The sequence below is a fragment of the Dendropsophus ebraccatus genome, chromosome 1, assembly GCF_027789765.1.
Source record: "Dendropsophus ebraccatus isolate aDenEbr1 chromosome 1, aDenEbr1.pat, whole genome shotgun sequence".
NCBI lineage: Eukaryota > Metazoa > Chordata > Amphibia > Anura > Hylidae > Dendropsophus > Dendropsophus ebraccatus.
Window position 1 is genome coordinate 184,880,290 of NC_091454.1, and position 13,500 is coordinate 184,893,789.

General features: G+C 42.4%; 1 protein-coding gene across 5 annotated transcripts in view; it reads left to right on the plus strand.

Annotated features, from left to right (window-relative positions):
• The window catches only part of GLCE (glucuronic acid epimerase), a 53,304-nt gene extending 40,081 nt beyond the window's left edge, over positions 1-13,223 (plus strand). For 4 of the 5 annotated variants that reach the window (XM_069986269.1, XM_069986260.1, XM_069986277.1 and 1 more), the window contains exons 2-4: positions 2,297-2,871; positions 5,021-5,263; positions 7,403-13,223. In XM_069986269.1, the coding sequence (XP_069842370.1) occupies positions 2,310-2,871; positions 5,021-5,263; positions 7,403-8,427 (1,830 nt within the window). In that variant the 5' untranslated portion in view covers positions 2,297-2,309 and the 3' untranslated portion in view covers positions 8,428-13,223. Of the gene's footprint in view, positions 1-2,296; positions 2,872-5,020; positions 5,264-7,083; positions 7,264-7,402 lie in introns of all 5 variants that reach the window. The other variant, XR_011364802.1, reaches the window with a different exon arrangement.
• Positions 13,224-13,500: the final 277 nt, after the last annotated feature.

A 13,500-nucleotide genomic window follows, 5' to 3' on the forward strand; every position in this document is an offset into this window, starting at 1 on the left:
AAATGTCTGATCACTGGGCACCCCACTGCTTAGGGGTTGCCAGCCCCGCTCCTCCTCACTACACCAACAGCGTAAAGACCCATTTAGATAAAAAATTAGGATGCCCACTACCTAAATTCTCCCCTCATACTCTGCACTTAAACTTGTCTTGGGGATCAATTATGAGTTATTGGGCCTTAGAGGACTTAAAGGGGAACCTTTTGGAGAATTTTTTATTTCTTTCAAATAAACTGGTGTTAGAAAGTTATATAGGTTTGTAGTTTTTACTTTTTATTTAAAAATCTCAAGTCTTCCAGTTCTTATCAGCTGCTGTATGCCCTGCAGGAAGTGGTGTACCTCTCTGCTGCCACCACGAGAGGTTTTCTATGGAGATTTGCTACTGCTCTGTATAATTCTTGTTCACATGACCTTCTTATATAGTATAGATTCCTCCATTGAGTCACCCCGGCCCAGTTGAAATGTCTGGGAATTTGATTTTCTCCTAGATTTTCTACTAGACTCCTTCCTTTCTTGTCTTTTGTACTCTTCTTCCTCAAGCAGTACTGTCTCCTCAGTGCATTTTTGGGGATTATAGACACTCTCATATTTGGTGCTCTCCTTCTACATTCTTCTCCTCTGGGCTAGAAAACCCATCTATATGGGAGGGGGTCTGGGGATGGCGCTGTACTTGGTTAGTGAAAGTCTTGGTCACCCTTCTTTTTCTTTTTTTTGTGGTTTTTGATTTCATGTTTTGTTTTTGTTCTACCCCCAGTGGTTTCTCTAGTCTTAGATGAGCGAAGCTCATCCAAACCCAAACCCAAACGCTCTACATTTTACTTACCATGGCTGAAGAAGTTGGCTGCACAACACAGAAATTGGCAATCGCTTTCACAGGGCAATATGCAGCCGATAATCTTATTAGGGTGCCTTTACACAGAGAGATTTCTCTAACAGATTTTTGAAGCCAAAGCCAGGAACAGACTATAAACAGAGAACAGGTAATAAAGAAAAGACTGAGATTTCTCCTCTTTTCAAATCTGTTCCTGGCTTTGGCTTCAAAAATCTGTTAGATAAATCTGTGTAAAGGCACCCTATGCCACACAATAGGTGCAATCTGGTATTTGTCATCTGATCGCTGACCTTTACATGGGTCACTTATGTGGAATGATCATTCCTATGAACGCTGGTGCATTCGATTTAATTGGCTCTTATAAAGTAGCCTTGAGACATTTTTCAGTGGAGTAGCGGTCATACTTACACCCTGAAGCTCCATTTGTTGGAGTAGTAATACATGTGACTACCATATCATTCACACCCCCTTCACTGTGGTCATGGTATAAGGGCGAACAGGGCTCAGGATACAAGTTCTAGTGATCGGTGGGACCCCATGCAATTAGTGTTTTTCGACAGATTACCTCTTTATTCTGGCCGTACATTATAATGTTCAGCACAGCAGCTTCTTAGATTAAAATGACAAATTGAAGATCAATCTCTGCCTTAATCTAGGACATGGACCTGGCTTCTGCCCTGATCTGTAACCTTTACGGGGCTTATAGTGATGGGGCTTATAGTGATGAGGCGCCCTTCTGCCGTATGACTTCTATGACTTTCCATGATGAACTGCACCCAGCTGAGCCTCTTTAATGTTTCCATCAACTCTTAGGCTGGGTTTACATATATCCGGCGGTCTGGAATCCTTCTTTTGTGACAACTGATGGCAGAAATGCATCAGTTGTCCTGTCCTTTACATTAAACATCAAGGCCAGAGGGCAGAATGATGCCAGCACCATTCTGACATCCGGCAGCGCTATTAACTCACAGGATGCTTGAACTGATCCCATCCATTTCAATGGGACAGTTTAAAAGATCCATTTTCATCCAGCGCTTTTCTCCTGCGGAGGAGGGAAACGCTGTTGGATCTCCGGGTGAATGTAAACCTGGCCTTACCTGCAGTTGCTGTACTATGTAACAGTGGTGCAAGATTTTTCAGCATTGACCCATTGAATTGAATGGGGCAGTGCTGGAGGACCTTGCATCACTGTTACAAATGGTGCAGCAACCACAAGTGGGAGTTAATGTGAACTCTGAAGAGGCTGCAGCAGTCACCCTCCAAGAGGCTCATAGGTAAGAAAAAAAACACAAGAATTTTATTTATGCATACAACTTTGCACATTACTTGGAAATGGCTAATAACAGCATTTTTTTTTTTTTTACATTTTGGTATTAAAATTGCCCATGGGATAACACCTTATTGTAATAATAGCACATTGATGCAGTTGGTGTAAAAATAATTCTTCCTTTGCTCTTATTCTTATAGGTATGGTGTGAACATGCGTTGCCTGGCAGCTCGAGTCAATTATAAGACTCTAATATTTATCTGCTCACTCTTCACCCTGGTGACTGTCTTGCTGTGGAACAAATGCTCCTCCAACGACCATTCCTCTTCCCTCCCCTGGGGACCACAGCCGGGCTTGAGGGTTGACAGCCACGAGAAGAGGGTGGCAGCCGCTTCGGAGAGTAATGCTGCCAATGGACAGCTCCGATCGGAAGAGGCCTCGCCACAGGAGCAGCAGAAGGCGCCACCTCTGGTGGGCAGTAAGGGGACAGGACTGAAATATGAGGAGATAGACTGTGTGATCAATGAAGATCAGAATGTGCGATGCAGGAGAGAGGGCAATGAAGTGTACATGCCATTCTCCTGGATGGAGAAGTACTTTGAAGTTTATGGAAAGATTGCTCAGTATGATGGCTTTGAACGTTTTGAGTTTTCCCACAGCTACTCCAAAGTGTATGCACAGCGAGGCCCGTACTATCCTGACGGAGTATTTATGTCCTTTGAAGGTTACAATGTGGAAGTCAGAGATCGGGTCAAGTGCATCAGTGGTGTAGAAGGTAATCTGTCCTGGTCATCTTCTGTGTCAAATAAGACCCCAAATTGTATGCACTTCAGCATTCCCATAGCAAGTGGGGGGATAAGGAACCCCCGTTCTTGTGATTTAGTGTGGGATCCAGCAACCTGACCCCATCAATGTAATATTTATTACCTATAATGTGGACATGTCATACATTGTTAATAACCCCTTTAATTATAATAAAAAAGGTTTAGCTAAGACCTGTTGGAGAAGGAAATTGTGAATAAGTTTTAGGATTTCCTAAATATATTAAAAATATATATTACTTATTCAAACGATTATTCTACAGTGCCATAGAGCACATACTATACTTACCCCACTGTGCTGACCAGTGTACATATGAGATGGTATTGATCTTGGAAGCACAATTTCACAAAGTCGAATCATTTTAAATGTACAGGATCAAAACTCTATTTATGGTTTCAACATAAGTATTGCTGACTGTTGGCTGGAGCCTGGGAAGCGTGAGGTTCCCTAACACACATAGTAACAGGAAAATGTGAGTAAAGGCAACCATGGCAAATGTCAGCGTGCATGGCACAGTACCAGTGATTGCCAAAGTAAATCTACAAGCTAAGAAAAAAGAACTGTGACACAGTGACTTTGGCTGCACAACCTGAAGATTGCAGGGCTGCATTTCATCATCACGTAATGATTTGTCACATTACATTTGCTCTTTGTAACTATAACAATCACAGTTGTCAGAGTTCAAAAGCTTAAAGAAGGACTCCACATTATTTTTTTAATTTGTCCCCTGGCATCAGGCTGGCACATATACTTAGTAATGATGATCAGTGGTCTGCATCGCGGCTTCATTCTGGTCCTGTGGCAATATTCAAATTCTGCGGTCACTCACATGACCTCTCCGATGACTGGCTTGAACTAAGGAGGCCTAAAAATAATGGTCTCCAATGCATCTCTATGAGAGTGCTGTCACAGAGATGCATTGAAGACCCCGATGCCTGGCCTTCAATAGCCCTGGAGAAAGAAGAGGGTCAGAAGAGCTGTGATTTTCGCCCTGTGCAGGATATGAACAGCGCCGTAGCACCAGAATGAAGCCAGCCTGCTCACAGATAAAAAAATAAAAATAAAAATGTGGAATGCTACTTTAAAGCATGTTGTTGTTTTACTGCAGCCCTAGCCTAATATACCAATTTTAGTACCCTGTACCCACAATCTGACGCCCTTCCCCCCCCCCCCCCCAAACCACTTGTACCTAGCTTCTTTTAATCCAAGATCTGTCCTGCGGTCCGTTCGGCAGGTGATGCAGTTATTGTTCTAAAAAACAACTTTTAAACTTGCAGCCCCGTGCCCAATGGGAGTATCTGTGCCCTAACTTTGCACCACCTCTCCTCTCCGTCCCTTCTCCCCACCCTCTTCATCATTAGGAATGCCACTGGAACATTTTCTCCATGCTGAACATTGCACAGGTGATTAACGATCCAGCCCATGTTCTGGGCTGACACAGGTGGGGAATAGGAGGCAATCTGCCTGGAGCATGCCTAATGATGAAGAGGGTGGGGAGGAGGGATGGAGGGGTGGTGAAAAGTTAGGGCACAGATACTCCTGTTTGGCACGGGCTGCAAGTTTAAAAGTTGTTTTTTAGGACAATAACTGCATCACCTGCCGAACGGACCCCAGGACAGATCTTGGTTTAAAAGCAGCTATCTGAAGGTACAAGTGGTTTGGGGGGGGTCAGATTGTGGGTACAGAGTCACTTTAAACAGGTTTATAGGGTTAAAAACAAGGGCTTTGTACTTGAATGTGCCAGGCGAAAAATCACAGAAGATGACATACAATTTTGTACAGTAAAATGCATCAGGAGAGATACATAGTATTCTGTATATTGTACAGGACTGACAACCTTTAATGTTTTCTTCTGGACAATGTAGCCTACAAATACTGGTTGCCAGAATTGTTATAATTCAATTTAAAAGCAAAAGTGTATGATAAAGATTATGGGGGGTAATTAATCATTACCTGTGAAGAGAGTAATAAATCCCCACCCCCATTCCCCATGTTTATGTGCCGTGGACAACCCCAACTCTTGTGCACGGTTTGTCCTGTTTTACCTCCACATTCTTTCTTTCTTAACCAATGTTGGTACTACTTGTGTCCTCTTTCCTTAGGTGTCCCATTATCCACCCAGTGGGGTCCACAGGGGTATTTTTACCCCATCCAGATTGCCCAGTATGGGCTTAGTCACTACAGCAAGAATTTGACAGAGAAGCCTCCGCACATGGAGGTATACGAGAAGGCGGATGACAAAACAGAAGGAATGCTGGGCACCTGGACTGTTCCTAAGGGAGCGTCAGTCACTACAGTCTATGATAAGACAAGGAATAGTCATGTCAGACATTTTGTTGTACCAGGTGAGTCTGGGCAGTCATTCTCTTGTTAACGTCTTCTAAGATGATGATGCCAAGCACAAACACATTAAAATGTCACTATCGTTTCACAAAACTTTTGACGTGTCAAAAGTTTTGATTGGTCCGATTGGGAGATAAAGCCGGGAGAAGACCACGCTAAGTGTGGTCATCTCCCTGCTCTGTGTTACGTGATCAGTCGGGCTCCATAGAGTTTCCATAAAGTCCGACTGATCAAGTGACACAGAGCCCGGAAAGGACCGCAGTTAGCGCATTCTTCTCCCGGCTCTATCTCCTGATCGGTACAGGTCTGAACACTCAGATCTCGACCGATCAAAACTTTTCACATGTCTCTATGCCGTGGCAAAAGTTTTGTGAAAGGGCAGTGGCACTTTAAAGGGTACTATTACACAACGCGAATATTGGCTTTACTTGGCCGATTATCGACTGATAATCGTTTCGTGTGATGGCTCATGTTGAAAGGTAACCATCAGCACCATGTCTGCTGATCGATGTTCTCAAACACGAACCAAAATACGATGGTGAGAATCTGCTGGCCATCGCTTCGTGTAATAGGAGCAGTGGCATCAGACCACTGCTATCTTCTATGGGCCACCCGGATGATCTAAAGATTGTCGGGCAGCTTCCTGCGGCCCCCACTGATCCCCGCTCGTTCTCTGTGCGTGTAATAGCACATACCGCAAGCAGGTAACGAGCAAGCGAGCGCTGACCTTGACAGGTTGCCACTCGCTTACTCCTTATATTGGCCCGTCTAATGGTACCCTTACCTGTGATGCAGCATGTTTTATGGTGGTTTTTATGGTGCCAGAATAAATACTCTCAACAGTTAAGTGAGTATATATAATTTATTTATTATAAAAAAGCCATATGCTGTATTCATATTTTCCTGGACTCCTTAGGGCTGCTTCCAACTTCTGCAGCTGCCAGTAATCAAATGCTGCATGCTAAGGTTTGGACGGGATCAAGTATGCTCGAAGTTCACTAAACTGTATTGATTGGTGATACACATTTATTTCAGTTGTATAAGATAAATGAGTATTTGGAAGAAATGACAAGTAACAAAGGAATTCCACTTTTATAACCGGTCATCAATAGTGTGGGGGCGTTAGGAATCTCGCCATTTCTCAAAAAGCCAGGAGCCATTGTCATACATTATTGACTTCACAGGAATGTTCCATTTACTGGAGTAAAGCTAAAGTGTGAAAAACACCTGTGTCCTCTGCAACAAGTGGTGTCCCAGAAAATCTGAATTCAGTCTTAGAATGATCCATTCATAGTACAGTAAACATCTCCCGTACATCTCTGGTGGACAGCACCACCTGTATCCATAGTGTTTCTCCTGTTCTCCACCTGGATGCAGGGTTCTCATTGGGAGATGACCGAATAATTTGTTGTCCGTTTCTTATCAGAAGGCGGGAAGAAAGCCTGTCCCCCAATCCCAACCCGGTCTAGTCTAGAAGGTGATAACAAAAGTGACTTTATTGTTTCTTGAAGTGATTGACTTGTTAACCCTAATGGGTATTGATTAGAGAAGCTTCAGTACGTTAAAAGCTTGTTAAAGAGGCCGTAACGGCGGGGAAAACAATAATGGGTCTCAATAGAGGAGAATGGTCATAGATTTATTCTCACTTTAGGCACATTCCTTATTTACATAGTCCATCATGGGATGGGACTTATTATCCTGGTACTCTTGTAGTTGGGTATATTTTACTGTTTTGTTTTGTTTTGTTTTTTCCAACTATTGTCAATTTCACCATTCACAACCGGCTATCTAACGTGTTTAATCATTGTCATTGCTTTTAAAGAAGTATTCCTATCCTGAGAACTAAGGAACCAGAAACTCATGTGTAGTAGCTCAGGGGTCCCGATAGTTTGAAGCTCTGCTGCCAGAAAATGTTAGCATAGCCTAGGAATATTCCCTTACTTCTGGAGGAGTAAACCCGTCCTTGTCAAGCGTGAAACAACCCGATTAAACACTATAACGGGTAGGTGAAGTGGCAAAGGTCTAAATATGTGCAGCATCATAGAGAACATACTGGGGAGAAATGAAATGTACATGTGCAGTATTTTCCTTCTTTCAGTCTCTTCCACTTACACTTATTTTCCACTTTGTCTTCTCACCAGAAGCTTCAGATGGAGCGTCACTAATGCTGGGCAACACAAAAGATTTCATTCTGTCCCTTGACTTGAAGTTCTTGACTAATGGCAGTATCTCCGTGGTGCTGGAGACCACCGAGAAGAACCAGCTGTTTACTATACACTACGTGACCAACACACAGCTCATTGCTTTTCATAATCATGATGTCTATTACGGGATCGGACCTAGAACCACTTGGACTACACTAACCCGGGATCTCCTGACTGATTTAAAAAAGGGGGTTGGACTCTCCAACACAAAAGCTGTACGACAGACTAAGATCATGCCGAAGAAGGTTGTCCGCATTGTTGCAAGGGGCAGTGGGTTCTTGGATAATATCACCATCTCAACCACAGCCCACACAGCTGCCTTTTTTGCTGCCAGTGATTGGCTTGTAAAGAACCAGGATGCTAAAGGTGGCTGGCCTATTATGGTGACCAGAAAACTGGGGGAGGGATTCAAAGCTCTAGAACCAGGGTGGTACTCCGCAATGGCCCAAGGGCAGGCCATATCTACACTGGTCCGTGCCTATCTGTTGACCAAGGAGCAGGTGTATCTTGACTCTGCGCTAAAAGCAACTGCCCCTTTCAAATTGCCCTCAGAAAAACATGGCGTGAAAGCGGTTTTTATGAACAGATATGACTGGTATGAAGAGTACCCTACTACGCCAAGCTCCTTTGTGCTAAATGGGTTCATTTATGCTCTGCTTGGCCTATATGATCTGAAAGAAACTGCTGGGGACAAACAGGGCAAAGAAGCAAGGCTGCTATATGAGCGAGGAATGGAGTCCCTCCACGCCATGTTGCCTCTTTATGACACAGGTTCTGGAAGTATTTATGATTTAAGGCACTTCATGTTAGGTACTGCCCCTAACCTTGCCCGTTGGGACTACCACACTACCCATATTAATCAGCTTCAGCTTCTCGCTAGTATTAACGGGTCTCCAATATTTAGAGACTTTATTCGTCGTTGGAAGTCCTATCTAAAAGGAGGCAGGGCCAAACATAACTAGAAGGTAGCCAGGAAACCAGCCAGAAACCAAAAGCTGTCAGGGTGCAACCAATGCCCAAGTCCAGCTCTTTCCCATAGGCTTTGCAGACAGTGGTCACCATCTGCTGTTGAGTTACAAATCCGATCAGTACAATGGGCAGATAAAGCTGGGAGCTGCTCACTGTACAGCCTTGCCATACTGTGTGTTAAACATACTAGTGTTTTCTTTTATTGGTTTGTCTTTGAGAAGCTAGAACCAGACTTAGACTATAAGCATGGTTGGTTTTAAGCTGTAGTTTTCTTCCTGATTTGAATCTGTGCCTTCTGTCCTTATGATGTCATAGAAACGGAGGGAACAATGTTTAAAATCTCATCATCTGTTAAAGGGACTTGAGGTTTTGGTTGCTGGTGACTTGAACTCCCAGTGTAGATATATTTTGTGTTGACAATCATAACAGGTAACTAGTTATCTTTCCATGACATCATGGACTGAAACGCGCAGCGCTCATACAACTTCCTTTTAAAGCTCATATTGTAACTTAAAGGAGTTTGCCGGGACTCTTTCTATAGAAGTCTTTGGTAAATCAGATCTTCTTTCCCTTCGTAATATAGTTCTTCTTTGAATTTTGTCCTGCATTACATGATCTTATATCTCCATTTCTATGGGCCTGGTTTAGCGGTTTCTTTCTAACAGTGCATGAATGTACAAAGTAGACAAGTTGGTTTTACATGTATGGGCCAGGCCTCAGCACTACTTCTAACGCATGAATGTGCACAACCGACTGCATGTGCACAGTGAAAACTTGAAGAGGCTAATGTATGTCAGGTTCCCTTGGTATTAAGAAGGTGTATTGAACAAAACCAGGCTGGCAGAGTGCATGCTAAGGAATATGGGTTATGTGGTTCAGGACTAAATTCAAGAGTTGACTAGAAATGAGCGAACCAACATTAAGAAGCATTAAAACCAAATCTAATGAACTGGCTGTTGATTAATTCAGTCTTGTAAAAGTTCTGCTTTGTCCAGAGAGTGTGGCAATGAGACCATCCTAGGAGACCCCAGAGCATGGGTCTCCAAACTGCGGCCCTCCAGCTGTTGCAATACTACATTTCCCATCATGCCGGGACAGCCAAATCCAAAGCTTTAGCTGTCCGGGCTGATGGGAATTGTGGTTTTGCAACAGGTGGAGGGCCGCAGAGTGAAGACCCATGCCCCAGAGTCTCATTCCAGATGATTTGAGTAGAGATGAGCGCAACTTGAGCATGCTCAGTTGCTCGAGTCTAGTGTACAGTATTTGAATACCGTAGGCTGAAGTTGAATGCAGCCCTAGAGAGTCTAGGAAAACATGGATACAGCCTATGACTTCATGCATCCAATGGAATGCATCCAACTTCAGCGGCCACCGGTATTCAAATACTGAACGATGGGCATGCTCGAGTTGCGCTCATCTCTATTCTTAAGGATATCCAAACGATCTTTAGAAGACCAAACACAGTGACAGCCATTCATTAGTTTTGGGTTGTGCCAATCCTAGTGTGGATTTACTGGTCCACTTATGGCACCTACTGTAAATCAACTAGGAAAACATGTGGCATGTGCCAGGAGGAATATCTAAAAAGAAAATTAAATAAAACTTTCTAAATTATCTGTATTTCATAAGAGAAAAATGTTGTCCAAGCTTTATGGCGACTTCTGAACACCTGGAAAACTCCTTTAACAAAATACTAGAATTCCTGTCTAATGCACTTTAACTCCCCCTAGGTTCTTGTATTCTGCTCAGTATGAAGTTACCACCGCTTGCTTCAACTTTTACTCAAGGTTCCAAAGATTCTGCCCCAAAGTTGCGACTCCTCCCTGATGCAGAGCTGAGTGTTTCTGTAAAACAAATGATAGAATATTTACATTGCATCCACATATAAAATACATAGTTTTTATACCTGCCAAAAAAAGAATAATTTTATCAGCGGAATCCCTTTTATTTTCCATAGTATAGAGTATTACTTATTACAGAGAGATTTATAAATGACTGCTTCCACCCTGGAATCCCCTGCAGAACACTGTGACAATGCCTTTATCATACAGGTAACTACCAAGCCGTGTCGTCGTGTGTTTGCTCCCCCGTATGTCATTGCGTCTGTGATCTTAAACTGTATCATTCCTGCACTGTACATCAATGAAAAACTTTTATCCTCAGAACAATTTTTTTTTTCTGTACCAATACAGTGAGATACAACTTCCAATATTGCGTACACTTACACATTAAGGCTGGGGGCTATGTGGCAACATTGGCACAACATGAAGACCACAGTGTGGCACTGCAACAGGAGAAAGTTAAAAAACAGCCGTTTTGATGTTGTTTCTGCACTAAAGCCAGATGTAGTGCTACTAGGACGTTGCTATTGCATGTTCTTCTGATTGATTTAAAGTCCTTTATAATTGCCCCGCAGTAGATCCATTTATAAAGCAGAATTGTCGATTCTCCCGACATGCGTAGATAAACTTACACCTACATGTTACCATACCCCTTGTTAATAACGTGTGTCCCTATAGAGTCTGACACTATGTAAGGACATGCACTATTAACAATGTCACTCTAGACCTATTGATTCTGCCTTTAAGTGTATTCATAGGGTTGGGGCAGTATTGACCTGTATATGTGGTTACAGCCAGTTATGCCTTATTAGTTCATTCACTGTTGCTTTAGGTGAGAATTGAGGCTGATGACTTAATGTACATGCTATCTAGCAGCACACATCATCCCCATGGCTAGGCGGCACCCTGCGTGCTGCTTATTGTGCCTCTGTACAGCACCATATTATAGAGATTCTACCCTAGAAGCAATTCTTCACCATAATATGGCATCTGATGGGCCGTACCACAGTTTAGGCTGTATTCTCGCACAGCTTTTGCAGACGTCTTTTGTACCAAAAATGGCCATTATTTGACCATTTTGCAGTGCAAAAAATGGTTTAAAAAAAGCCCTCTTTTGAGCAAAAGAATGCTTCAAAAAGACAAAAGAAAAACCTGTGTGAACATGCTCAAGGTGTTCTATTTGAATCTGAAAAAAACTGAATTAAATAACATGCATGCAAACTACATACATACATAAATACAGGTCTACAGTGTATCCCTGCAAGCTTGTACAGAGCCACAATAAGATGGTGTGGATGAACTGTAATGTTGGACAGTCCCAACAGACAGAAAATCACGGACATGACATCCAAACTTATAGTAAGTTCTAATCATGTAAACCAGGGATGGGGAACCCTCGGCCATCCAGCAGTTGCAAAACTACAATTCCCATCCCCAAAGGCTGTCCAGGCATGATGAGAATTGTAGTTTTGCAACAGTTGGGGGGCTGAAGGTTCCCCGTCCCTAATATAAACCCTTTAGTAACTAGTTAAAGGGAACCTATTAGGTGCTGGGTTCACACTACGTTTTTGCATCAGTTTTTTGCAAAACGGATGGAAAAAAACGGATGCATGTTCGTGCATCTGTTTTGATGAGTTATTTCCATTTGAATTCCATTATAAAAAATAAAAAAAACTGATCTGTTTTTTTATAATGATATTCAGTGGAAAAACAGATGCACATACTTGCATCCGTTTTTTTCCATCTGTTTTTTACGGATGAAAAAAACGTAGTGTAAACCCTTACACTGAAAATAACGTCCAGTCTACAGGCAGCATGTTATAGGCCGGGAGGAGTTAAGCAGATAAATATATAGTTATGTAGGAGAAGACTTTGTAGAATTAGTCTGCTTTATATTAGATAATGGGTCTAGTATTAGCAAAATCGTCTTCCACCAAAATATATAATATTCTGCTTACTTTGCTTTGTAACATGGTAAGTGCAGATTGGACCCCATTTTCAATATGATGGGTTCCCTTTAAAGGGGTTGAAGGGGTCATTTTCTTTGCTATTTGCTATAATTACTGTTCCTGCCACTGTGCCCCATTGGGCTCCTACTAGAAGAGCAGGTGTGGATTTTTGCCATGATTTATTACTGCTAGCAGATGTAAATCAGGTGCGGGAGGAGACCACACCACCTTGCCTTGCCGTGCACCCCTGTTCACCCATCAGGCAAAAATCTGCACCTTTTCGTGGGGCACATTGATAAATTCCCTCCATACAGTACCTAAGAAAAAAAAAATAACCAATCCTTTAAATCACTAGGATTTCATTGCCAGAATCTGTAGCCTGTAGTCTTGGACTGGCAGCCACAACACTGCAGTTTAGTATCTTTAGAATTTTCCGGTTGTCTATATGAAGGGTCCTTCTTTTTACTAACATGGAATCCAGTAATCTTTCCCTGGCCTTTCTATGTACTGTAATATACTATTTTTCTATAAAACCCAGTTATGATGTGTGGATTTGGTGCAATATGAATGCTGGTTACTCTGGCTTTGTTCCACATCGGATGAGTCTGGATCTACGTCCTAGGGAATGATTCTGCGCTGTGGTGAAACGTGCTACCAGTCACTATGCATCTGAATTACAGAGCAGGGTATAGGAGTGGCACACAGTGGGCAAAACTGGATTCTTCTTCCCTTGATGATATTTTGGGGGGGTTCAAATTTAGTTTTTTATCACTTACTGACCTTCGACAGGTGGGTATATGCCATGTGTTTGTGAGTGTGTGTGTGTGTGTGTGTGTGAGTGCGCATATATAAAAGCACGTGTACACACATATATATGCAATACTTTGTTTACTGGATCCCTTGTGGTGAGGCGGTCCTTCTGAATGCTGTATAGACTTTGCATTTTAAGCACAATGTGCCCATGATAATTTTATACACAGATTTTTTTTTTTTTTTTTTGCAGAAAATAAGAGTTATCTGTTGCTATGTTTATATAAAGAAAGACGGATCAGCATCATGCTTCAGTAAGCTGCTTTATAAGATTGTAAAATAAAAATTTTTATCTTCTGAATGGCATGTGTACTGTTGTATTTTTTTTCTATTTATTAGAATGCCAAGAGAGACTGAATGTTTCATATGTGTAAAGAATGTGATGTTACTGCCTGATGACAAGGGCAAATATGTAGGACTGCCACCATGCCCCAGAGACGGCTCCTGTTTCTCAGAAATGGCTGCT